The 26,232-nt window shown below is 50.1% G+C and overlaps 2 protein-coding genes across 3 annotated transcripts in view; one reads left to right on the plus strand and one right to left on the minus strand.

Annotated features, from left to right (window-relative positions):
• CALU (calumenin) overlaps positions 1 to 6,086 on the plus strand; it is a 30,007-nt gene extending 23,921 nt beyond the window's left edge. For both annotated transcript variants that reach the window (XM_082239248.1, XM_082239249.1), the window contains exons 6-7: positions 1,370 to 1,569; positions 3,205 to 6,086. In XM_082239248.1, the coding sequence (XP_082095374.1) occupies positions 1,370 to 1,569; positions 3,205 to 3,309 (305 nt within the window). In that variant the 3' untranslated portion in view covers positions 3,310 to 6,086. The remainder of the gene's footprint in view (positions 1 to 1,369; positions 1,570 to 3,204) is intronic.
• Positions 6,087 to 13,372: 7,286 nt separating this feature from the next.
• On the minus strand, positions 13,373 to 24,516 carry OPN1SW (opsin 1, short wave sensitive). Its single transcript, XM_082239226.1, has 5 exons — positions 24,165 to 24,516; positions 23,196 to 23,364; positions 18,995 to 19,160; positions 16,608 to 16,847; positions 13,373 to 14,188 (listed from the first exon to the last, which is right to left on the minus strand). The coding sequence occupies exons 1-5, from the start codon at positions 24,508 to 24,510 to the stop codon at positions 14,066 to 14,068; spliced, it is 1,044 nt and encodes a 347-aa protein (XP_082095352.1). The 5' UTR covers positions 24,511 to 24,516; the 3' UTR covers positions 13,373 to 14,065.
• Between the last annotated feature and the right edge of the window lie 1,716 nt (positions 24,517 to 26,232).

Raw genomic sequence — 26,232 nt, forward strand, 5'->3', positions numbered from 1 at the left:
GTTGTGGGGGAGGAAGGGAAAGGAGAATGTTAGCCGCTTTGAGACTCCTTAAAGGGAGTGAAAGGCGGGATATCAAATCCAAACTCTTCTTCTTCTTCTTCTTCCCCCTTCAAAAATGAAGGGGAAATGTGTGTACGTTATGGAGCGAAGACAGCATAGCCCTGCGACCCTCTGCCAGCTGGAGAGGTGACACGCAGCTATTGCAGCAGCCTCTTTAGCTGTGCGCCACCTCTCCAGCCGGGAGAGTGCGCGCGGGACTAAAGAAGCCCCCCGCGACCCTCTCCCGGTTGGAGAGGTAACACGCAGCTATTGCAGCAGCCTCTTTAGCCGCGCGCCTGTGCGCTGCTCCCCGACCTGCTCTTTGGGGCTGGTGGTGGGCTTCGCCCCACCAGCACCAAAGAGCAGGTCGAAAGGAACCTGAAGCCTGGAGAGCACACCGACCCCTCTTGCTCTCCAGCCTTCCAAGGTAGCCGCCTGAAGGCGACTGAACGCACATTAAACGGCACCTTGTTTTGGGGGGGGGGACAAGAGGGGGGAAATTCTCCCCTTCTCTGTGCAGCGCCTCCTGCCGCTTCGCTGAAGGGGCGCTGAGCAGAGAGGGGGAGATTTTTTTTCCTTGTTCTCCCCCTCTAAAACAAGGTGCGTCCTATTGTCCGGTGCGTCCTTTGGTGCGAAAAATACGGTATATATGCTTTGGAGTCTCTATGTTGCATTCCGCAATAGATTCTTTTTGTGTGATTGCTGCAATATTATTTATTTTTATCATCTATTGAATTTATCTATTGAATTTGGGGCCTTAGGTTCTCAAGCCTGACCCAGTGTCTGTCTGCCTGTCTCTCTGCCTCTCTCTTTTTTTTTAATAAAATTTTTATTGGGTTTTCACAGTTTATATAAACATACACAATACCTAACACAGACTCACAAACACAAAGACAAACAAGCATAATTTCAAATCCTTATTTCCTTAACCACTTTCCCAGACTTCCCCACACCTCTCCTTCTTGCTTCCTGATTCCAGTAGTTAACTCAGCAAGTTCTTGTCTCCAACTTTTACCTTATTAATATTTTACTTAATTCTTCTTAATTAATCAAATTTAACTTATAAACCTCAATTAAGCCACGATGCTCATCATTTACATCCTTTTCTAAGGTCGACCCACATTCCCTTCCACAAATTTCCCAATTTTTAAACTAATTAAAGAAAAAAACATAATAACATAAAACAAGATATAATTATACACCCTTTGGATTCCAAAACTCTCGCACCCCCCCCTTTCCCGGTTTCGATCCCCAGAGAATATCCATCAGTCTATCAGATCTCAGCCTGGATTCCTCACGTCCTCTCTGCCTCTCTCCCCCTTCGCCACAGGCGACATGTACAGCCATGACGGCGACGCCGAAGAGCCTGAGTGGGTGAAGACGGAGCGAGAGCAATTTGTAGAGTTCCGGGACAAGAACCGGGACGGGAAGATGGACAAGGAGGAGACCAAGGACTGGATCCTCCCTTCGGACTATGATCACGCCGAGGCAGAAGCACGGCACCTTGTTTACGAGTCGGATCAGAACAAGGTGAGGCTCTGTCAGGATTCGGGAAATCTTCTTCCTCCCCCGTGGCCATAAATGAGCAGATCAAACGAAAGGAATTCTGAATCCCAGAAGCCAGAACAGCAAGAGGGACCTGGCTTCTGGGATAGCCACGCAAAGCCTCTTCAGGGCAGCAGGATAAAGGCTCCCCCAAGAGCCACACTCCCTTTAAAGAGCGTGCGGAGCGTGTGTGTGGGGGGTTCCCTCTTGGGGAAGAGGAAAAGCCCCCAAGAGCGGCACACACGCTCCACGCGGCTCTTTAAAGGGAGCGCTGAGCAGAGCCTCCCGCCTGCATTCGCTCCATAAGACGCACACAAACATTTCCCCTTACTTTTTAGGAGGGGAAAAGTGCGTCTTACAGAGCGAAAAATACAGTAATTCAGGGGTCGGCAAGGTTTACCTCGCCAGGGCCGGTTCACTCCCGCAGAGATCGCTCCGTGGGCTGGATCGCGTCTGCACATACGCGATTTCCGGTCCAGACCCGATTTCCGGTGCCATGGAAACAAGTCCCCACTCTGCGCTGCGCTGCTTTAGCGCAGCGCGCAGAGACTTGCCAAGGAGGTGGCTCAGTTTGGGGGCGGCTCATGGGCCGTTTAAACGACCCCCATGGGTTGTAGGTTGCTGAACCCTGAGTTTGTTTCTTTAATAAACACAGCTAAGGACAAAAGAAAGCGTCCACCCAGAATGGCAGTGCTCCCAATTAAGCTTACGACCCATCTGCCCCTATTAATCTACGTCACTCCTATGTCTTGTAATCTGAGCTGGTAGCACCCTCTGTGCTTTCTGTTCTGAAACCTTCCGAGCTCTTCTTGACCTTGGGGAGAGTGGAGGGAGGCTGTCCAGAGACTGTGGATCTGTTAACCCTCTCCCTTCCAGTGTTTCTTCTCCTAGTTGTTCCCCATCCAGTATTTCCCAGCTTCTGCCTTCTGAACTATGCCCCTCTGCAAGCCACTGTTCCAAATCTATACTGTCCTCCTGCTCCTGAGAAGATGCAGGGGGGAGGGGGTGGCTCCTACCATTCTTCCTCAGTGCAGCCCTCCTCAGCACGGTCCCAGACAGGCTCCCTTTTGCGGAGCGACCGGCTTTGGAATTCCACATCACTGGGTGTCGTTGAGGCCCAGGTGCCGAGAGGCCTGTCTCAGCAGATCCCAGGGGACCAGGCCACAGTTCCTAGGAAGCTGCCTTGTTCTGACTCATTCCATTGGTCCATCCAGCTCAGTACTGTCTGCATGGACTGACACACATTCTGCAGGATTTTAGACAGGGTTCCTCCCAGCCCTACCTGGAGTTGCCAGGGATGGAAGCTCATATCTCCTCCTTGGAGAAAATCCCAGCCCTCTCTTGTGCACTTCGTACTGTATACCTGTTGGGGCAGGGACCTGTTCCTTCCCTGCTCTGTATGTCAACTATCAGGCTGCTGCAGCTAAACAGAAACCCAGTCCTCTGAGACGTTTTCCTGATCAGCTCCGGTTGAAATGAATGGAAGCCACACAAGAGCTTCCATTTATTTCGACAGGGTTTGCTTGTGGGAATGTCTTGGGCGATTGTCCCTCTTAAACATTCATTAGGACTCATTAGGAATAGTTGCCAAAGCGCCTGAGTTCTCCTTTTGTTCTTTAGGATGGCAAACTCAGCAAAGAAGAAATTGTGGACAAGTATGACTTGTTTGTGGGCAGCCAGGCTACGGACTTTGGGGAAGCCTTAGTACGGCACGACGAGTTCTAAGCCGGAGAGGAGGAAAGGAGGAAGAAAGTAATTTATTTTTTACGGTTTCCAGGATAACGCGAAGAACTCTCTCTCACTACTGAGACTGGCAGTTTCAGGCAACAGCGTGGAAAAAACGAGAATAAACCTCTCCCGTCCTTCCTTTGCTACTTGTTCCCGTGGGGACGGGAGCTCAGTGTTTTGACAAGCAACTTTTAATTTGCGACAAATGGGTTGTTTTGTTTTATAGATTTGCATTTTTGGATTTAATTTTTTTTTGTCTAACAAGTTCTGTTTTATTTTTGGATTTCATTTTTGGTCCCGTGTGAGATGAAGAATGCATATCCTGAAACATTAGCCCTAGAGCAACACTAGCTCCCCCTAACTGACCTCCCCCTGTGAGTGTGTGTGTGTGTGCCTAGCTACAAAATCCAATCGCAAAATGCCAGAGAACAAGGAGGGCCATGGAAAAACACACGAGAAAGCTTCCGTGTTCTTGTTTCTTCCCCCTATTACTGTTTTGAACTGGGGTGATTGCCTCCAGCCCGTCTCGAAGGGCCTAGCAGAGAATTTCAACAGCAGATGCTTCCCGTTCAACCTACTACTGTTATCTTTTTCAGTGAAAGAGGATTTTCCCACAATGCACCTCCCACACCTGAGTTAGCAAGGTTCGCCGAAGGCTGTACGTTATGGCACCCTTCAACAAGAGGAGTTGTGGCATCCCTGCTTTGCCCCAAGTATTAATTCCTGGTGCTTCTGCTGCCCCCAGGAGCTGGGATCATCCAGCCCCCTTTCAGATGGGGTAGAGGACTTTGGCCAGTGCTGCTACAACCCTCCATTCAGGGCATTCACCCCCCCCCCCGGACTTGGTTATGAAAGTCAAATCATCTCCACCTTTTATGTTCCTGGTTCAGCTTGCTGCTTGCCTGGGCTTGCCTCTGCTTAGAGCAGTGAGAAGCTGGTGTCTCAAGACAGGGCACAGTGGGCGAATGCCGTACGGGCGTCAAGCAGACCAGGAGAATAATGTGGCAGTCGGACCCACATGGAAGTCCTTCATTTTTGAAGTGCCTTTACCTTTTCTTTTTTTAAAATCAGGCTTCCCTGCCAAAAAGGAACCCCGGTGCGAAAACGTGCGCCTAAACGTAGAGAGGGAATCTGTGCCCTTTATGCAAAATGCATGGCAAATTCAGCAGCAGTGTGCAGTATTAAAGACCTTCCCCAAGCAGCGCTCTGATCTCCCGGTGGGCTTCTAAGCCCCCAGCTGCCTAGTCTGCCTGGGCGAGGGCCTTCTCCTTACCTCAAAAAAGGCAAACCACACGCCCTCTCTTCTTCCTCTCGGGTCCCAGGGTGCAACGTAGGATCTCTGCCTTTTGAAGCTGACGCTCTCAAGTTCCCATTCTAGCACCAGTTTGCTCTTGCAGGTTTTCTGGGTCCAGCCCACCAGGAATGGCTCCCCCCACAAGCCCATTGAATAAGAACATGATCAGTGCTCAGCCCGACTGCTGGGACCTGGTCCCAGGGTTTCAGGCCTGTCTTCCTCAGCCTGCCACTCTCCAAAGGTTTTGTGTGATGGTCTCCGAGCTTCTCATCCAAAATGTCTGGAGGGCAGCAGGCTAAGATAGGCTGCTTTTATGCGCTTAAGACACCTCCCCCTGTGAGCCCCTTGAACACTAAAGGCCAATCTCTCCCTCCGGCCTGCACTAAATAACTGTCATAATCATGAGTGGTTTGGTAAAGTTCCTCCGCCCCCAAATTTCCTTTGAGCCAGGACAGCTCCAAGGGCAGAAATCTTCAAAACACTACCTGTCAATTCCAACTAACCACTTCCTTTTAGTTAATAAACTTGGTGCCGGGAACAGGAAAGCAGTGCTCATGAAACCAGGCGCTGAAAGAATCCAGGATTTCGTAAGATGAGCGTGTCGTGAGCCTGGGCTTCCGCTCATAACGAAACAGCAGGGCATTCCCCATTTCCCAGTTTCGGGGAAGGAGGTGCATCCTGGTCCAGCAAAGTGCCAGACGGTGGGAGAACGAAACGCCCGTGTAGAGGATCTCGGTCCCATTTGCTTCGCCACAGAGAATGGAGAGGGGCGGCGAGTTAATGAAACATTGCTTCTCCTTGCCCAGACGTGAAGACTTGAGTGGGGAAAGGGAGCTGTTGCCATTGTTGGCGTCCCAGCTTCTTTGTTGAACACTAACGAAGGTGCACTGCAATTGCAATTTCCTTCCCACGCTTGCATTTTTTCACTCTGAAGCAAAAGCCCTCTCCTCTCCCCTGTAGCCTATGTCCCACCCCACCCCGGAAATTCTGACCTGCAGATTTGGCAGCGAGGGGGGGGTGTTTGCTTGTGTGTGCATGCAACCTACCTAGCTCTGTTGGCGTGACCGATATCGGGAGCAGGTACCTTTGGGGACGTATGCCTGTGATGCTTCTTTTTAGCACTGATGAGCCAAAGTTTCAGGGGCGCTGCTGTGCAGATGTGTGCTGTGAAAAACAAAAACACACACAAAAAACTTCATCCCCACCGCAGGAAAAAAATGGCTGAAGCAGAATTCTGTCTAAGTCGGGGCTTTCTGCCACGTGTATCTTGATTTTTATACTCCGCCGTGTTACCTCCTTGCACAATCTTTATTATCAAAGCAAATATATGAACCTGGTGGCCACAGAAACTCGTTACTCGCATGCCCCAAAGCTCTTCATGGTCCACCTTTTTAGGAGACTTTTTTTTGGTAGAGTGTAAATGGAGTTTTATATAATGTACAACATAAAGATGGTGTCTTAATAAAAACTGTTTACATCCCTCGCGGCTCTGTATCTTTGCTGGTGCTGTCGTGTGGGCTTCAAGAATCTTCCCTCCTTTGCTTACGAACTCTGGGCTGCGCTTCAGGCCCAAGCCGCCTCTCGCTCAAAATCCCTCTCCCAGCTCGAAGAAGCACGTCTGCGTTGTTCATCTCCCAACTACGAGAGGTTCTCTTTGACTAGCATGGTTCCTGGTGGTTGACAGACCCCCTCTTCTTTAAACACAACTAGTCCTCTCTTTATTTTTAAGTCGTAGAATTATACAAGGGGAGGCACCCTGGGGATCATCTAGTCTGCACATGTCCAACTCCCAAGAAACTGCAATCTACTCCCACTATTAAAAAACTAGCAGTGATCTACCCAGGGCAGGGAACTTTTACCAATTGTAAAAGGTAAAGGGACCCCTGACCGTTAGGTCCAGTCGTGGCCGACTCTGGGGTTGTGGCACTCATCTCGCTTTACAGGCCGAGGGAGCCGGCGTACAGCTTCCAGGTCATGTGGCCAGCATGACTAAGCCGCTTCTGGAGAACCAGAGCAGCGGACGGAAACGCCCTTTACCTTCCCACCGGAGCGGTACCTATTTATCTACTTGCACTTTGATGTGCTTTCGAACTGCTAGGTTGGCAGGAGCAGGGACCGAGCAATGGGAGCTCACCCCGTTGCGGGGATTCGAACCGCCGACCTTCTGATCGACAAGTCCTAGGCTCTGTGGTTTGACCCACAGCGCCACCCACGTCCCTCTAACTAATTGAGCTATTCATTAACTTGTCTGCTGCTTTGTAACCTCACTAAATTTCAATACTTGAAAAAGAAACTTTAAAGTTTCTCTTGCAAGGAAGATAAAATTTGGATAAGAGATTATATATATATAGATATATCTATAGCTAGCTAGCTATAGATATATAGATATATAGATATATGATATAGATATATAGATATATAGTGAAGATGTTACTGAGAAAGCCTGAACTCTGGTAAAATCTAGCTTGGGGACAAAATCTGGATAGCAGGGAGGAGAGATCTTCATTCCTAATAGGATGTTCAGTGAGTGGGATGCAGAGCTTTCCCAAGCAGCACAACGCTCCTTCGGTAGTTGACTTTTGGTGATGTGTCTCCTAGATGCACTGGCTCTGCTACGGGGAAATGTTGCTGTATTTGCAGCTTCCTCATTCAGAGAAAAGGTGAGCAAAATGGACTGGCTCAATCGAGAAGGTAAGAATTCGCATGATAGAGCTGTATAAAAAGAAAGGACCCCTGGGCGGTTGAGTTCACTCAAAGGCGACGATGGGGTTGGTGTGCTCCTCTCGCTTTCAGGCCGAGGGAGCCGGCGTTTGTCCACAGACAGCTTTCCAGATCATGACTAAACCACTTCTGGCGCAATGAAACACCGTGACGGAAACCAGAGCACACAGAAATGTTGTTTTACCTTCCTGCCGCAGCGGTACCTGTTTAACTACTTGCTTTCTAACTGCTAGGTTGGAAGGAGCTGGGACAGAGCAACGGGAGCTCACCCGTCGCAGGGATTTGAACCGCCAACCTTCCAGTCAGCAAACCCAAGAGACTCAGTGGTTTAGACCAGTGTTTCCCAACCACTGTTCTGCGGCACACTAGTGTGCCGCGAGATGTTGCCTGGTGTGCCGCGGGAAAAATAAAAAAATTCGAAAGATTTTTTTTTTTTAAGTCAAATTTTCGATTGGGGCGCCGTCACTAGATGACCCCTGGGGTTCCCTCCCTCTCTCCCTCTCTGCGCCTCCCTCCTCCTCCTCCGGGGAGGCCCTTCCTGGCTCTCGGCCAAGGCTTGGCGGCTGCCACTCACTCACTCGCTCGCCCACCCGTCCCTCCATCCCTGCACCTGGCCTCTCCCCCTCCGTCCCCGGCGCGGGGGCTGCCGGGATCCGTAGTCCCCTCACCCTTGGGCTCCGCGCCCGCGCGGGGTGCACAAACTACGTTTCCCAGCGTGGCCTGGCGGGCCGGGCGTTTTGTTTGAAGCGCTCTTCTCCCGGCCATGGAATGAGCGCGGCAGCGGCGGCCGGGCGGGCAGGGGCTCTTCCGCGCAGACCCCGCGCAGCCTGCCTGCGCCTCCGCGGAGATTGGGCGGCAGGATGGAGCCCGGGGATCCCCGCGGAGGCGGAGCGGCGGAGGCGGAGGCTGCCCCCCAGGTAGGGATGCGTCGGGGGTTTTTTATTTTTGCAATGCTGCATCCGCGCCGGAGGGGACGCATCGGACCGCGGGGAGACCCCTTGGCGGGCGGTGCAAGGCAATGCATGCATGCAGGCGTTGCATGGAGTGCAGTGCAATGCAATGGCAACGCGGCGCCCTGCATGCATGCATGCAACTTCCACCGGCGCTCCGGACCTGGCAGGTGAGGGGGGTCCCCAGTGGGCGGCAGAGAGAGCCGGGAGGGCGAAGGGGAGCCGGGGGGGAGCCGCGCTGCTCCCCGAGCCGAGCCCGGGGGGAAACTTCGGCGTCGTTGCGCCGAGTGTTGGAAGCGGAGGCTGGCGGGGGCCCCTCACCTGCAAAACCTGGTCGCCTCTCATATATTTCGTGCATTGTATTCATCGCCCGCTTTCTCCTCCAAGGAGCTCCCGGGGGCGCGCGTGGTTCTCCCCGTGTTATCCTCGCAACAACAGCCCTGCGAGGTGGGTCAGGCGAGTGGCCCAAGGGAGCACCCAGGGATTGTCCTGGCCAGGTGGGGTGATTTGAACCCTGCTCTCTGCCCGGTCTTCGTCCTCATTTAGCCCCCACATGTGCATGACTGTGGTTTTCCCCCCTCGTCTTGGCTATGGTGTGAGTCTGTGCTGTTAATTAATGGGGTTCTGCCTTCGGAGAAGATGAGCCAGCCCTCAAGGAGGTGATTATGTTATTTGCTAGCAATTCATGTCCCTCCCGGTGTGACGCTGCGCGCTGACGTCACGGGGCTGTAATGGTGGTGTGCCTCGAGATTTTTTTCATGAAACAAGTGTGCCTTTGCCCAAAAAAGGCTGGGAAACACTGGTTTAGACCACAGCGCCACCCATGTTCCTAGACCTGCTGGTTGGCCAATGTGAGAACAGGGTGCTGTTCTCAGGGTGGGCCATTGGCCTAATCCAGTACCCTGTTGTGTCCTTTTGATTTAATAGCCACACAGATCTACCTGCTGTGTGATTTAAGTAGGTGTCCTGTGAAATTTGGAGCCTGAGAATGTGTAACTGCAACCCCCTGATTATCGGAAAGCATAAACCCGGCCATTTCCCTGTTCTTTGCAGGTCTCGTGTGTGTGTGTGTGTGTGTGTGTGTGTGTATGTTGTGTGTGTGTGTGTGTGTGTGTGTGTGTGTGTGTTTTGTGTGTGTCTCAGCCACCTTATGAAGGACACCACAACTCCTTTCCCAAGTTGCATTGCGTTGAAACGTTTGCATTGGATTTATTGTCTCAGGTCCTTGTTCTTCTATTTCAAAGCAAAGTCACAGAAGTGGAAAGGCAGGTATACAAGCCGTGGTAGGTTCCGTTGTGAATTTTATACATGCTTTGTATATTTATATATTTTTTAAAAAATATCTTCTGCATTGGGAGGAAAGAACAGATTCTGTCCATTATCGGGAGATTATAATCGAGGCCTCGGATTCGTCAGTCTTTTGTAACTTACTCGTCTACTTTGCATCCTGGGTACCAGGATAATAACACGCAGGACGTTGTGCTGGGTTCAAATCACAGAATTGTCTAGTCCAACCCCTTGCAACGCACGATAAGTGACGGGGTTACTGACAGTAATAAAAGTATTCTTACCAAATCTTGCATCACCCTTTAGACGCTCCCATCCACCAAACTGCCAAATAATTTAAAGAGTTGAAAGTTTTCTGGAAACTAGGTGTATTGATCTTGTTAGTGCTTGGGATTCAACTCTCTCAACACAGAGCTGATAGTCACATCCCTGCGAGGTAGACCAGGATCGTGCTCTCTTTACAAAGGGGAAACTGATGTGCCCAGGCTTATGCCAGAGCTGGGATTCGAACCCAAGCCTGCGTCCAACTCATTCCCTGCCCTGGACCCTTCTCCCAAGATTTTCCTCTGTGGATCATTTTCCTACCCCAGCCATGTGCAGAGCGGGTATTGCCCATATTCCTTGCGAGTAGGGGTGTGGCTCAGCAGAGGAGAGCGTTTGCTCTGCATGCAGAAGGTTGCAGGTTTGATCCCTGAAGGCAACTCTAACTTCCCCTGAAATTTTGGGAGAGATGCTGCCAGTCTGTGCAGACAACGCTGTTGAGATGGACCACTTGGTCTGACTCGCCAGAGGCAAGCGTCCTGGGTTTCTACTTGTGGGTCAAAGCTCAGTGGCAGAACAGCTGCACTGCATGCAGAAGGGCGCAGCCTCAGCCCCCAACATTTCCAATGTAGGGCTGGGAGCAACGCTCACCGGAAGAGATGCTGCCAGTTTGTGCGACAATAAGTAACCAAACCAACCCCTGTGTTGCAAAGAGGACGTCAGCAATGTCCAGGCAACATGATGACCACATACATACGCAATAGACAGTCTTTATAGAATTCCTTCAAACCATAACAAGTGCAAAATGAAATCTTTAGTCTCAAAGTCTCTGGAAATCTTTAAATGAAGCGAAGTACCAGACTTCATAAGATGAAAGACAAGCTGTGAAGCTTTGTGTATTCAGCAAATGTGATGTCCAACACTGAACAGTGATTCTGGATATTGATTTTTTTAAAAAAATTTTTATTAGAAATTTGAATTCATCATTAATACACATATACAAACATACAAACATACATTTCGTACAATCCTTAAAAATGTTCAAGATTCTGGATATTGATTACTGTTTTGCAGAATTCTACGTGGAACAGTGGTGCTTATGTAATAACGTAGTCACTGCATTTGATGTTTTCATTTACGTACATTCATTCGAAATAAGATGGGTTTATGAGGCAATTCTATATTCTCCCACCACGCTGACGAAGATCTACGAAACAGTAGTCAATATCCGGAATCACTGTTCAATGTTGGACATCATATTTGCTGAATACACAAAGCTTCACAGCTTGTCTTTCATTGTACAAAGTCTGGTGCCTCGCTTCATTTAAAGATTTCGAGACTAAAGATTTCATTTTGGACTTGTTATGGTTTGAAGGAATTCTATAAAGATTGTCTATTGCATATGTACATGGTCGTTGTGTTGCCTAGACATTGCTTCCAGTCAGTGCAAGGCAGCTTCTGATGAACTGATCCTTTCGCAAAGCTCACAAGGAGTGTCGAGCACCCAACGACTGCCACTCTTTGCTCCGGAAACATCACAGCGGTATTTTGAGAAGGTGAAGTCACAGGGCTTGCACTGGCTGGCGTAACAACCAGCCTGCTTTCTAGCGGAGAGCATGCAATTTTAGGAGGGCTCTGCCAGTGTGGAAATGGGGCTTCAGAGCTGAGGACCCTGGCGGGAAAGGAGCTCCAAGCTTAATGGGAAAGAGTTGGGAGTTTGGAGACGGTTGGAGGATGGATGGCGGCTAACAGATTGAGGTTGAATCCTGACAAGACAGAAGTACTGTTCTGGGGGGACAGGGGGTGGGCAGGTGTGGAGGATTCCCTGGTCCTGAATGGGCTAACTGTGCCCCTGAAGGACCAGGTGCGCAGCCTGGGAGTCATTTTGGACTCACAGCTGTCCATGGAGGCACAGGTCAATTCTGTGTCCAGGGCAGCTGTTTACCAGCTCCATCTGGTATGCAGGATGAGACCCTATCTGCCTGCGGACTGTCTTGCCAGAGTGGTGCATGCTCTGGTTATCTCCCGCTTGGACTACTGTAATGCGCTCTACATGGGGCTACCTTTGAAGGTGACCTGGAAACTACAACTAATCCAGAACGCGGCAGCCAGACTGGTGGCTGGGAGCAGTCGCCGAGACCACATAACACCGGTCTTGAAAGACCTACGTTGGTTCCCAGTACGTTTCCGAGCACAATTCAAAGTGTTGGTGCTGACCTTTAAAGCCCTAAACGGCCTCAGTCCAGTATCCCTGAATGAGCGTCTCCATCCCCATCGTTCTGCCCGGACGCTGAGGTCCAGCACCGATGGCCTTCTGGCAGTTCCCTCACTGCGAGAAGCCAAGTTACAGGGAACCAGGCAGAGGGACTTCTCGGTGGTGGCGCCTGCCCTGTGGAACACCCTCCCACCAGATGTCAAAGAGAACAACTACCAAACTTTTAGAAGACATCTGAAGGCAGCCCTGTTTAGGGAAGCTTTTAATGTTTGATGTATTACAGTATTTTAATATGTTGTTGGAAGCCGCCCAGAGTGGCTGGGGAAGCCCAGCCAGATGGGTGGGGTATAAATAATAAATTATTATTATTATTATTATTATTATTATTATTATTATTATTATTATTATTAGGTTTGCCAACGTGGTGCCGCTGCGTTCTTGAGGGCTTCTGCCACTGAGCCTTCCTACGGATCATCATCTTGAGCAAGAGAGCCCCAAACCACTGTCAAATCGCAGCTCACATCTATTAAAAAAGAACGCGCTTCCAAGCGGATCTGCCTGAATTCCATGGGCTCTTTCTACAGATCCTTTGCAAAAGGGATGAGTGCGTTTGTCTGCACGTGTGTGATAGAGAGACGCTATCTGGGAGAGAAGCTCAGGCAGTGAGAGTTTCTTCCCAGACCTTCCACTTTTAATTAGAAAGTTTTAATTAGCTGGGCTGGGGATTCAAGCTGGGATGCTCTGAAAATACTCTTCTCAAACAAGCAGTTTCGCGCTTCTGGTCCTCATCTCCTCCTCCTTTGCTTCTACTGGGCTTTCCTTGTCAACCCATCAGTCATTTTGCCTCCCCCATCAGATAAGACTGGTCCCATTTTCCTTCTGGAACAGTGAGCATGGATGCTCCTAAGGAATGCTTTGGTCTCTGAAGCAGGAGATCCAAAAAGCTCTCCCCCCGCCCGGGCACAATATCGCAATAAACTAAAGGGCGTCCAGTTTTCACAGCTCCTGGGGGTGACAATATGATTGCACCCCCTGGTTATGGCTTAAGGAGGACTCTTGCTCCCAATATTGCCTCTGCCTGTCCTGAAAGCAGCCATCAAACAGCTCCTGCCCCCCAGCTCCAGTTCTTAAAGTCTTCCCAGCTACTTCGCTGCCATCTGCCCCATCAAAGAATCGTAGAGGGACCCAGAGGGTCATCTAGTCCAACCCCCCTTCAATGCCTGTCCTCACCACCACTCATTCCCAAACCTCTTTCTCTCTATCCTCCTGGTTGTCATTTGTGGGGTTCTGGGTCTGGCATCTAAACATTCTGGCCCTAGATGCGTAGACAGGAGTTGCGGTCATTACACGCAGGGCAGTTTGTGAGCTGACCGTACACTTCAGGGCTCTCTGCTTCCGTGCGGCGGCTCGCTTTGCAAAAGCAAGTTTCTAGGCCTCATGCTTGCTGCTTTGAAAGGTGCTGCCGAAAAACCCTGAAGGGGACATGGCAATTCCATGAGGGTTTCAGCAGGCTGGCTTCACACCGCCTTCTGCTTCCTAGTTTTAATTCCTTCGGATAAATTCCCACAGCTGGCCCCTCTTAACTTTTAATGCCCGCCATCTTCCTGCCGCCCCCCTCCCCAAGTTGGCTCTTTGAACGTGCCGTTTCCCACAACTTAACCTGAGCGCAACAGCAATTTTTAAGGGTTGAAATCGTCTTAAATAAATCTGGCGGTTTAGTTTCTGGAACATCTCCAAATTCAGAAGGAAATGAGAGTGGTTCTGCCCGACGACTCTGCACCAGTAACCCCCGGAGACACGATCTGACCGTAGCTGTCCTTTTTTTGCTTGATTGAGCCAGTCCGTTTTGCCCGTGTGAAACTATGAGAGACCAAATTATCTGGGTATTGAAGTCCCGGGCCTTTGCCCTGCGTCCGAACCGTGGAGGAACCCTTTCGGCCCTCTCTCCCCCCTGGACATCCTGGGCCCGGCTGTGGGGGGCTGGGGAGGGTCTCTCGCCTTCTCGGGACCCCCGGCACGCTCTCCTTAGCTGGGGCTGACCTGGCTGGAGGAAACCGAGGACACCTCTGTCTTCTGGGCTGAGCTGGACACATCGGACTCGTCGGTCATGGGTTTGCCACAAACGGTCTCCATGATGCAAGCCCGGAACTGGCGAGGAAAGGAAGTTGATGTTAGCTCAAAAACGGAAAACGAGCGAGGTATCAAACAAAGAATAAAAAGGTCCAGTCGTGGCTGACTCTGGGGTTGCGGCACTCATCTCGCTTTACTGGCCGAGGGAGCCGGCGTACAGCTTCCAGGTCATGTGGCCAGCATGACTAAGCCGCTTCTGGCGAACCAGAGCAGCGCACGGAAACGCCGTTTACCTTCCCGCCGGAGTGGTACCTATTTATCTACTTGCCCTTTGACGTGCTTTCAAACCGCTAAGTTGGCAGGAGCAGGGACTGAGCAACGGGAGCTCACCCCGTTGCGGGGATTCGAACTGCAGACCTTCTGATCGGCAAGTCCTAGGCTCTGTGGTTTAACCCACAGCGCCACCCGCGTCCTTAACAAAGAATAAAGGCAGCTTAAACTGATGGAATATGTGCAGCTTGCGCATCTAGCATATAGAATAAGAGAGCAAGAAGAAAATACGTTTAAAGGAGATTAGAAAATGTTTATTGAAGATATGGGGGCAATTTAACCAAACTGCGGGAGGCAGTGGAAGACAGGAATGCCTGGCATGCTCTGGTCCAGGGGGTCACGAAGAGTAGGACACGACAAATGACTAAACAACAACAACAACATGGGGGCAAACTGTGTGCACTTGAAAACGTTGGCAGCATTCAGATAAATTCAACAGTGTAAATACGTTTTGATGGATGTAATAATGGAATACTGAATGGTATAGCTTTTGTAAAACATGCAGGGATTTATGTTATGCAAAATGAACCATGGAAAGAGAAGAAGGGAAATCATTGATATTTTAAGGTTGTTTAAATGAATATTCTAAATTGTAAAACAGAAAATATTTTGTGTGTGTGTGTGTGTGTGTGTGTGTGTGTCCCTGTCCCTATTTTCCAGGGATTTGATCCTGGAATGTCCCACTTTTCCTTAAGTGGGAAATATCAGAAAATATTGGAGGGTATGGAGTTATGCGATCCCCAAGTCAAAGAGACAACTTAGAAGACATCTGAAAGACACCTGGACTGCGATTTTTTTAAATTTTTTTTTTTAACATTTTATTGTGTTTTTATATCAGCTCCATTTGGGACGCAGGATGAGACCCTACCTGCCCGCAGACTGTCTTGCCAGAGTGGTGCATGCTCTGGTTATCTCGTGCTTGGACTACTGCAATGCGCTCTACGTGGGGCTACCTTTGAAGGTGACCTGGAAACTACAACTAATCCAGAATGCGGCAACATGACTGTAACTGGGAGTGGCCGCCGAAACCATATAACACCGGTCCTGAAAGACCTTAATTGGCTCCCAGTACGTTTCCGAGCACAATTCAAAGTGTTGGTACTGACCTTGAAAGCCCTAAACGGCCTCGGTCCAGTATACCTGAAGGAGCGTCTCCACCCCCATCGTTCTGCCCGGACACTGAGGTCCAGTTCCGAGGGCCTTCTGGCGGTTCCCTCTCTGTGAGAAGCAAAGCTACAGAGAAGCAGGCAGAGGGCCTTCTCGGTGGTGGCTCCTGCCCTGTGCAACACCCTCCCATCAGATGTCAAAGCGATAAATAACTACCAGACTTTTAGAAGACATCTGAAGGCAGCCCTGTTTAGGGAAGCTTTTAATGTTTAATAGGTTATTGTATCCGTATAGTTAAAGCCATGGTTTTCCCAGTAGTGATGTATGGAAGTGAGAGCTGGACCATAAAGAAGGCTGATCGCCGAAGAATGGATGCTTTTGAATTCTGGTGCTGGAGGAGACTCTTGAGAGTCCCATGGACTGCAAGAAGATCAGACCTCTCCATTCTGAAGGAAATCAGCCCTGAGTGCTCACTGGAAGGACAGATCCTGAAGCTGAGGCGCCAAGACTTTGGCCACCTCCTGAGAAGAGAAGACTCTCTGGAAAAGACCCTGATGTTGGGAAAGATGGAGGGCACAAGGAGAAGGGGACGACAGAGGACGAGATGGTGGGACAGCGTTCTTGAAGCTACCAGCAGGAGTTTGACCAAACTGCGGGAGGCAGTGGAAGACAGAAGTGCCTGGCATGCTCTGGTCCAGGGGGTCACGAAGAGTCGGACACGACTAAACGACTAAACAACAACAACAACAGGTTATTGTATTTTAGTGTTCTCTTGGAAGCCGCCCAGAGTGGCTGGGGAAACCCAGCCAGATGGGCGGGGTATAAATAAATTGTTGTTGTTGTTGTTGTTGTTGTTGTTGTTGTTCGAAGCCGCCCAGAGTGGCTGGGGCAAGCCAATCAGATGGATGGGGTATAAACAGAGTTGCGATTCCACAGCGATTTGACCCCTGAAAGCACACTCCATTGTCTCTGGGATGCCGGCAGTGAATCGCAACCTTGCAGCCCCGCCACGTTTTTGCACCCCTTTCCCTGCCTGCGGAGCGGCTGGCTGGCGACTCACCTGTTTGTTCATGAAGCAGTAAATGATGGGGTTGTAGACGCAGGCGGACTTGGAGAAGAAGGCGGGGATGGTGACTAATCGCAGGTCCAAGCCGTGGTCCCGGTTGTTGACCATGTACATGGCGAGTGCGGCGTACGGGACGTAGCAGAGGCAGAACGACCCCACCATCACCACCACCATCCGAGAGACCTCCCGCTCGGCCTTCTGGGTCGTGGCTGACTCCTGCTGCTGAGCGGCTACCTGGAGAAGGAGGGCAGGGACCCGGAACGTGTCGTTTTCCCAGAGCTGTAGCACTGTAGCAATTGGAAGGGGCTCCCCAAAGGCCATCCAGCCTGACCCGCTGCAATGCTCGCTCGGCAGTGAACGGGTGGCCGATGCCCCCAGAACTACGCAGAGGCGTTCGCTCGGTGGCTATCGCCGGCCAGGCAGGAGCACCGTAGGGTGGGGTGCGGCCTAGCGCCTTGGGGGTGGTTCTATCAGACAGCTGACGGCGGAACTCCCTGCCACAGGAGTGGCTGCCAACCTATCTGGCTTTGAAAGAGGATTAGACAAATTCGGGAAGAGTAGAGGGCTTCTGGAAATGGCAGCAAAAAAAAGTTATCCTGGTAGTTACTGGTGTGTTGTCAAAACGGGATAACCGTATTTTTCACCCCATAGGACGCACCGGCCCATAGGACGCATGAAGTTTTTTTGGGGGGCCGGCAGCGGGGAGAAGCGCTCTTCTCCCCGCAGCCCGCCTTCAGATCAGGTCCGGGGGCAGCGGGGAGATGCGCTGCGCCTCCCCGCTGTCCCCGGAGCTTGCGGGGCAGGCAGCGGGGAGAAGCGCTCTTCTCCCTGCCGCCCGTCTTGAGATCAGGTCCGGGGACAGCAGGAAGATCCGCTGCGCCTCCCCACTGTCCCCGGAGCTTGCGGGGCTGGCGGCGGGGTCTCCTGAAGCCTGGAGAGCGAGAAGGGTTGGTGCGCACCGACCCCCCTCGCTCTCCAGGCTTCAGCGAAAGCCTGCATTCACCCCATAGGACGCACACACATTTCCCCTTCATTTTTGGAGGGGAAAAAGTGTGTCTTATAGGGCGAAAAATACGGTAGTTTGATTTCCTAATCTGCTGAAAGCATGATGCCAACAGAGGCTGGGTGAATTGGAGACTTGAGGAAAGGTATCTGCAATTCTCATCCCGAAAAAATTTCTATTCCCCATGCATTTATACAATTTCATCATTTGCTTGCTAGTTATCTCCCGCTTAGACTACTGCCATGCGCTCTACATGGGGCTACCTTTGAAGGTGACCCGGAAACTGCAATTAATCCAGAATGTGGCAGCTAGACTGGTGACTTGGAGCGGCCGCCGAGACCACATAACTCTTGAAAGACCTACATTGGCTCCCAGTACGTTTCTGAGCACAATTCAAAGTGTTGGTGCTGACCTTTAAAGCCCTAAATGGCCTCGGTCCAGTATACCAGAAGGAGCGTCTCCACCCCCATCGTTCTGCCCGGACACTGAGGTCCAGCGCTGAGGGCCTTCTGGCAGTTCCCTCCCTGCGAAAAGCCAAGTTACAGGGAACCAGGCGGAGGGCCTTCTCGGTGGTGGCACCCGCCCTGTGGAACGCCCTCCCGTCAGATGTCAAGGAAATAAGCAGCCATCTTATCTTTAAAAGACATCTGAAGGCAGCTCTGTTTAGGGAAGTTTTTAATATTTAACACTATACTGTTTTTAACACTTGATTGGGAGCCGCCTAGAGTGGCTAGGGAAACTCAGCCACATTGGCGGGGTATAAATAAATAAATTATTATTATTATTATTATTATTATTATTATTATTATTATTAATTACAGGCTGCCCATTTAGATGGTTGTTTGCACACAGCGAGAACAGTGGTAACTCGGGTTAAGAACTTAACTCGTTCTGGAGGTCCGTTCTTAACCTGAAACTGTTCTTAACCTAAAGCACCACTTTAGCTAATGGGGCCTCCTGCTGCCACCGCTGCACGATTTCTGTTCTCATCCTGAAGCAAAGTTCTTAACCTGAGGTACTATTTCTGGGTTAGTGGAGTCTGTAACCTGAAGCGTCTGTAACCCGAGGTACCACTGTCCTGGGTTTGATCCAGTCGCAGTGGCCCTTGTCTCTTTAGCGTCTCCTAAGAAACTGCGCCCCTGGGATGCCAACATCCACCTGAGGTCCATCAGGGCTTTCCTGATGTACCTGGAAACTCTTGGGAAGAGGGGTGTAGTAGTTAGAGTGACGGATTAGGACCTGGGAGAGACCAGGGTTCGAATCTCCACATGGCCAGCTCCCCGGGCGACCTTGGACACTCACCGCTCCCTGTTCGCCTCACCCTACTTCGCAAGGCTGTTGTGAAAGGGGTCGGAGGAGCTGGGCAGGAGGTACTTACGGCACGGAGGGCACCCAGGAGCTGTGAGTAGGAGAAGACGATGAGGGTGAGGGGCACGATGAAGCAGAAGATGAAGAGAAACCAGGTGTAGTATTCGCTCTTGTACTTGGTGCCAACTGTGTACCAGTCGGGGCCGCAGGAGCACTGCAGGCCTTCAGGGATGAACCTGAAAGGCAGAGGAGCAGGGGTCAGGGGAGGACATTGGCTTTGTAGGAGCATATTTCCAAAATATGGTTTTCCCAGTAGTGAGGTATGGAAGTGAGAGCTGGACCATAAAGAAGGCTGATCGCCTTTTGAATTATGGTGCTGGAGGAGACTCTTGAGAGCCCCATGGACTGCAAGAAGATCAAACCTCTCCATCCTGAAGGAAATCAGCCCTGAGTGCTCACTGGAGGGACAGATTCTGAAGCTGAGGCTCCAAGACTTTGGCCACCTCAGGAGAAGAGAAGACTCCCTGGAAAAGACCCTGATGTTGGGAAAGATGGAGGGCACAAGGAGAAGGGGACGACGGAGGACGAGATGGTTGGACAGTGTTCTCAAAGCTACCAGCATGAGTTTGACCAAACTGCGGGAGGCAGTGGAAGACAGGAGTGCTCTGGTCCAGGGGGTCACAAAGAGTCGGATACGACCAAATGACTAAACAACAACAACAACAGCTTCGTCATTTCCAGGCTCTTGACCATCTTTGTCACCCTCCTCTACACACCTTCCACCTTGCCAATATCCTTCTTATATTGTGGTGCCCAGAACTGGACACAGTATTCCAGGAGGGATCTGACCAAGGAAGATTAGAATGGGACTATGACTTCCCTTGACCTGGACACTAGACTTCTGTTGATGCAGCCGAGAATCGCAATAGTTTTTTTTGCTGCTGCATCGCATGGTTGGCTCATGTAGAGCTTGCGCTCCACCAAGACCCCTAGATTTTTCCCCCGTGTACTGCTAGTAAGCCAGGGGTCCCCATCCTATGTGTTTAGGATGAGGAGATGGCATTGAAAGAACTGAGGAGTGGGGTTCCCATCCGTCCGGAATATCCCGGACATATCTGGAGTATTTCAGTCTGCAGAAGTGTCCGGCTGGATATCGGAAAACATCCAGAAAAATCCGGACATGGCAGCCCATGTTGGCAGTGCTGTTTTTGCCAATTTCTCATAAAAGCAGCTCAAACACTTTTCACTTTTTGAAATATGGCAGCCCTGCTCAGGGGAGAACTCCCAGCAAGGGATCTGGGTGATCTGTTCAGTGCTAGAGGCAGATCCAAACAGCGTTCCAAGGAAGAACAGCATTTGCAACCTTTGCACCAGGAGCAAACTCACAACCGGTCCATAGACGTGTCATAACTAGCAGCCTTTCCCTCTAGAGTAGACCCTGAAGAAGAAGCGTCCTGTGTGACTCAGAAGCTTGCTGACTACTTTCAGTCACTCCTGCACAGACCGTAATATACAGTTAGAAGAACGGGAGAGGTTGTGGAATGAAGGTGTTAATTTTACAGCATGCAGGATGCTTCAGGAAAAAGTTGCGGAAATGATGTATAGGTGGTGTTAACACCAGTTAAATGTACAGAACTAAAACTGAATGTTGGAAATGTAAGGAAAAGGAGGGTAATTTTAATAATAATAGACTTTATTCGCATTAGCCAACGGCCATGGCAACAGAAAACAAGCAATATATACAAATAAAAAGACAGAAATGGGTAAAAAGGGCAATCAAATGACCAATATTATTGTTCAGATAGTGGCCCTTAATCTCATTGCACCCTCGATAAACCTAGCAAACTTTGCTGTTGTCTGATCATTTAGCTCTGATAAAAGAAAAGGAGAGTACTTTTTACCATACGTGGTGGATATGTAAAGAGGTAAAAGCTTTCTGGGAAATGATATATAATGAGCTAAAGAAAATGTTCAAAAACACTTTTGTTAAAAAACCAGAAGCGTTTTTTATTGGCTATAGTGGGTAGAGAGATACCGAGACAAGATAAAAAATTATGAGTAACAACTGCGGCAAGAATTTTGTTAGCCCAAAGATGGAAACAACAGGAGTTACCCGCAAAATAAGGCGGATGAGGCTGATGGATTTTGCAGAACTGGCAAAACCGACGGGAAGAATCTGGAACCAGTGAGACCAAGCATTCCAAAAGGACTGGAACAAATTTATGTTATACTTGAAAGACAACTGGAAGCAATTAACATCACTGGCAGGGTTATCTGAAGATTTGTAAGATAAAATTGCTACCTATTCAGCTGGAGTAATATAGTGTTTTAGGCAATGGTGATACAAGGGTAGGAAACGAGGCGAAATGTAAAGATGCAAAGTTTAGTTTTGTGAACCATCAGACGGGAGGGAGGGAAGTCGTTAGGCTAAGACGAGCCAAAGAGATAAAATAAGAAGGTATGATGTTACGCAATGTGATTACCGTATTTTTTGCACCATAACACTCATATTTTTCCTCCTAGAACAGGGGTCTGCAACCCGCGGCTCCGGAGCCGCATGTGGCTCTTTTACACCTTTGCCGCGGCTCCAGGGCGGATACTAGCGAGGGGAGGAGGCGCATTGTGCGCCCCAACACTCCCCACTGTGGCGGGCGCTGTACTGGCTGTGACATCGTATGGGGGCGGTGCATGCGTTAGTCATGCACTGTCCCAACGTCACCTTCCCGCCCGCTACATTGTAAGGGGCATGTACGCTGGTCACTGCATTGAAAGGGGGCATGTACGCTGGTCACTGTTTTGAAGGGGAGTGAAGAACACACACACACAAAAAGGTAACTTGTTAATTTAATGTTTATTTCTATGAGGAGGAGTAATTCTGAGGGGTCAAACAAAGAAATAATAAAAAAGTGAGAAAAAAGTTATTTTTATAATGACGAGTTTTGCGGCTCCCAGTTTTTTTTTCCTTCGGAAACGGGTCCAAGTGGCTCTTTTTGTCTTAAAGGTTGCAGACCCCTGGCCTAAAAAGTAAGGGGAAATGTCTGTGCGTGTTATGGAGGGAATGCCTACAGGTGGCATGCCTACGGATTTTCCTCCTCTAAAAACTACGTGCGTGTTATGGTTGGGTGCGTGTTATAGAGCGAAAAATACGGTATATTCAGGTAGGTAGCCATGTTGGCCTGATGCAGTCGAAATAAATAAATAAATAAGCAAAAAAACTATCCAGGAGCAAACTTAGTTGGTACTGTTTTTGGGGGGACAGGTTTTGGGGGACAGGGTGTGTGTGTGTGTGGAGGACTCCCTGGTCCTGAATGGGGCAACTGTGCCACTGATGGATCAGGTGCGTAGCCTGGGAATCATTTTGGACTCACGGCTGTCCATGGAGGTGCAGGTCAGTTCTGTCTCCAGGGCAGCTGTCTACCAGCTCCATCTGATACGCAGGATGAGACCCTCCCTGCCCACGGACTGTCTCACCAGAGTGGTGCATGCTCTAGTTATCTCCCGCTTGGACTACTGCCATGCACTCTACATGGGGCTATCTTTGAAGATGACCCGGAAACTAGAACTAATCCAGAATGCGGCAGCTGGACTGGGGACTGGGAGAGAATGCCGAGACCACATAACACCGGCCTTGAAAGACCTACATTGGCTCCAAGTACGTTTCCAAGCACAATTCAAAGTGTTGGTGCTGACCTTTAAAGCCCTAGATGGTCTCAGCCCAGTATACCTGAAGGAGCGTCTCCACCCCCATCATTCAGCCTGGACACTGAGGTCCAGCTCCGAGGGCCTTCTGGTGGTTCCCTCATTGCGAGAAGCCAAGTTACAGGGAACCAGGCAGAGGGCCTTCTCGGTGGCGGCGCCCACCCTGTGGAACGCCCTCCCACCAGATGTCAAAGAGAACAACAACTACCAGACTTTTAGAAGACATCTAAAGGCAGCCCAGTTTAGGGAAGCTTTTAATGTATAATAGGTTACTGTATTTTAGTGTTCTGTTGGAAGCTGCCCAGAGTGGCTGGGGAAATCCAGCCAGATGGGTGGAGTAGAAATAATAAATTATTATTATGTACTGTTATTACTGGACAATTTTTTAAAATATTTTAATTTATTTTGACTGTGATCAGATGTAAAACCAATAAAAATCACACACACACAAACACACACACACACACAGAGAGAGAGAGAGAGAGAGAGAGAGAGAGAGAGAGACAGGCTTCCAGTCTATGGACCTTCTCCCCAATTTGGGCTTTGGAAGACTCCCTCCTTTTCCACCTCACCTGCTCCACCCAAAAAAGGGTGGGATTGAGACTCCGATGCCAATGAACCAAGTCGCTGCCACCACCAGAAGAGCGTGCTTGGAGTTGAAGCGGAAGTTCCCGAAGGGCTTGCAGATGACGATGTAGCGTTCGAAGGCGAGGAAGGCCAAGGACCAGCCGGTAACCAGCCCTGGGGTGGGTGGGAAGACAGAAAAAGACAAGGGTTGGTGAAGATCGGCAGCCGGCCAGGCCCCCAAGGGCACGACACGCAAGGAAAAAGGGACGGGGAGGGAGAAGGAAAAACGCAAGGGGAGGAATTACAGTCCTTGTGCATTCCAGTGGGTTGCAGCGTAGTGCTGTCGGGGGTTATTTGGGGATTCTCTGGGCTGGGCTAGATGAACCTTGGAGCTCCCTCACAAGTCTCCAAGTCTTTTATTCTGATATACCTGAAGGAGCGTCTCCACCCCCATCATTCAGCCTGGACACTGAGGTCCAGCTCTGAGGGCCTTCTGGCGGTTCCCTCCCTGTGAGAAGTGAGGTTACAGGGAACCAGGCAGAGGGCCTTCTCGGTGGTGGCACCCACCCTGTGGAACGCCCTCCCACCAGATGGGAAATAAACAACTATCTGACATTTCAGATGTCTTCTAAGACATCTGAAGGCAGTTTTTAATGTCTGATGTTTTAATGTATTTTAAATCTTTTGTTGGGAGCCGCCCAGAGTGGCTGGGGTAACCCAGCCGATGGGCAGGGTATGAACAACAAATTATTATTATTATTATTATTATTATTATTATTATTATTATTATTCTGCGATTGGGAGTCCTTTAAGTGTACTGAAAAGGCAAGGAAGAGGAGGCGTGAACCAGAATCCCCAACAAAGGCCAGGCGTTCTTCCGCTGCCATTCCCTGCAGGTTCGGCTGGATGACCTTTGGGGGACCCAACCGACACTGCAACTCTATTCTACTCCGCTCCTCCTCTGGGGCTTTTACCTGCCACCGAGCCCAGGAAGGCCTCCAGGGCGCAGATGTGCCTGCCGAAGAAGAAGTAGCCCTGCGAGCTGGCCAGGAAGACGGTGAAGACAGAGAAGACACAGAAGAGGAACCCGGCGAAGGAGATGTTGACCAGGATGTAGTTCAGCGGCTGGCGGAGCTTCTTGTATTTGACGGTGACCACCAGGATGATGGCGTTGAGGGGCGTCCCGGCGAAGAAGACGAAGCCCATGAAGGCCGTCTGGAAGTAGAAGGCCCACATTGGGGCGATGTGGTACTGGGGTCCATCCCAAGGACCCACCTTGGAGATGTTCTCAAAGAGGTAGAAGTCTTCTTCGCCGGACATCGTCCCTGGTGGCGCCGCGGGGACCGAGATCTGCCCGAGCGGCCCCTGCCCTCCTGTTATAGGAGGACGGAGGGGGCAATCCACTTAGAGGCTCGGCCTGGGATCAGGCACTAATCCTGATCATCCCAGAGGCAAACTGGAGGATTGAGGGCATCTAAGACCCTTACCTGCTGTCCCTTAAGCCCCTCTCAGGGGATAATCTCGTTTGCTGTCCAGATCGGAGCCGATTGCGAGGGACTCTTCGGGATGGCAGAGGGCAAGGTGACGCAGAGCCGTATTTCCCCCGTTCGCTTCCCAGGAAGCACTTTGTAGAATCGTAGAGTCAGGGACCCTCAGCGGTCATCTATCCCAACCCCCTTGCGATGCGGAGAATCGCAGCTGGAGCGGAAATGACCGGGAAGATCAGAAACCAAGACGATAATAAATTTAGTAAAGGATGGTTCTTACTAAAAAAAAGAACACTGTAAACAATTAAAAACGTTGGCAGGATTTTAAAAAAAACCGCTTGCAGTGTGACAAGAACTATGGTGAGAACTGAGCGTTCAGGAAATATGGAGAATGTTATACGATGCAGTCGGCAAAAAATAACTATGGAACCCATGGAGGGACGTCAAGGGATTCAGAGAATCCTATGTATTTTTTATTATGATTTACATGTGATTTTAATTGTTATATGTAAAACTGAATTTGAGAGAGAGAGAGAGAGAGAGAGAGAGAGAGAGAGAGAATCGCAGCTATAGCATAGGAACCCAAAATGGGACATCCAGAATTGGGATCAGAAGCTGGGGCGGCTTCTGTAAATTTGGGGTGTCCCGCTTGAAATGGGACAGTTGTGCCTTTTGCTTTCGTATCCCCTTCTCTTCCCCAGGCCAAATAAACCCAACTTCCTCAACGGTCTTCTCTCTCTCTCCCCATTCACTCTCCACCCCACTACTGGAAACTGAATTCCTTCGACTTTATCAATGCACACGCCGTACATTTGAAGCACACATTATTTCCCTCCGAGTACAGTCATACCTTGGGTTACAGACACTTTGGGTTGTGTGATTTTGGGTTGCGCACCGTGCCGAACCCGGAAGTACTGGAATGGTCACTTCCGGGTTTGGGCGTTTGTGCATTTGCAGAAGCGCTAAATCGCGCTTTGCGTATGCACAGAAGTGCCGAATTGTGCTTTATGCATGCGCAGAAGTGCCGAATTGCAACTTCCCTTGATGTAATAGTGCCACTGTATTCTGCTCTGGTCAGACCTCACCTGGAGTACTGTGTCCAGTTCTGGGCACCACAGTTCAAGAAGGACACTGACAAACTGGAACGTGTCCAGAGGAGGGCAACCAAAATGGTCAAAGGCCTGGAAACGATGCCTTATGAGGAACGGCTAAGGGAGCTAGGCATGTTTAGCCTGGAGAAGAGGAGGTTAAGGGGTGATATGATAGCCATGTTCAAATATAGAAAAGGATGTCACATAGAGGAGGGAGAAAGGTTGTTTTCTGCTGCTCCAGAGAAGCGGACACGGAGCAATGGATCCAAACTACAAGAAAGAAGATTCCACCTAAACATTAGGAAGAACTTCCTGACAGTAAGAGCTGTTCGACAGTGGAATTTGCTGCCAAGGAGTGTGGTGGAGTTTCCTACTTTGGAGGTCTTTAAGCAGAGGCTTGACAACCATATGTCAGGAGTGCTCTGATGGTGTTTCCTGCTTAGCAGGGGGTTGGACTCGATGGC

The sequence above is a fragment of the Podarcis vaucheri genome (genome assembly GCF_965113315.1).
Source record: "Podarcis vaucheri genome assembly, chromosome: 10".
Taxonomy (NCBI): Eukaryota; Metazoa; Chordata; class Lepidosauria; order Squamata; family Lacertidae; genus Podarcis; species Podarcis vaucheri.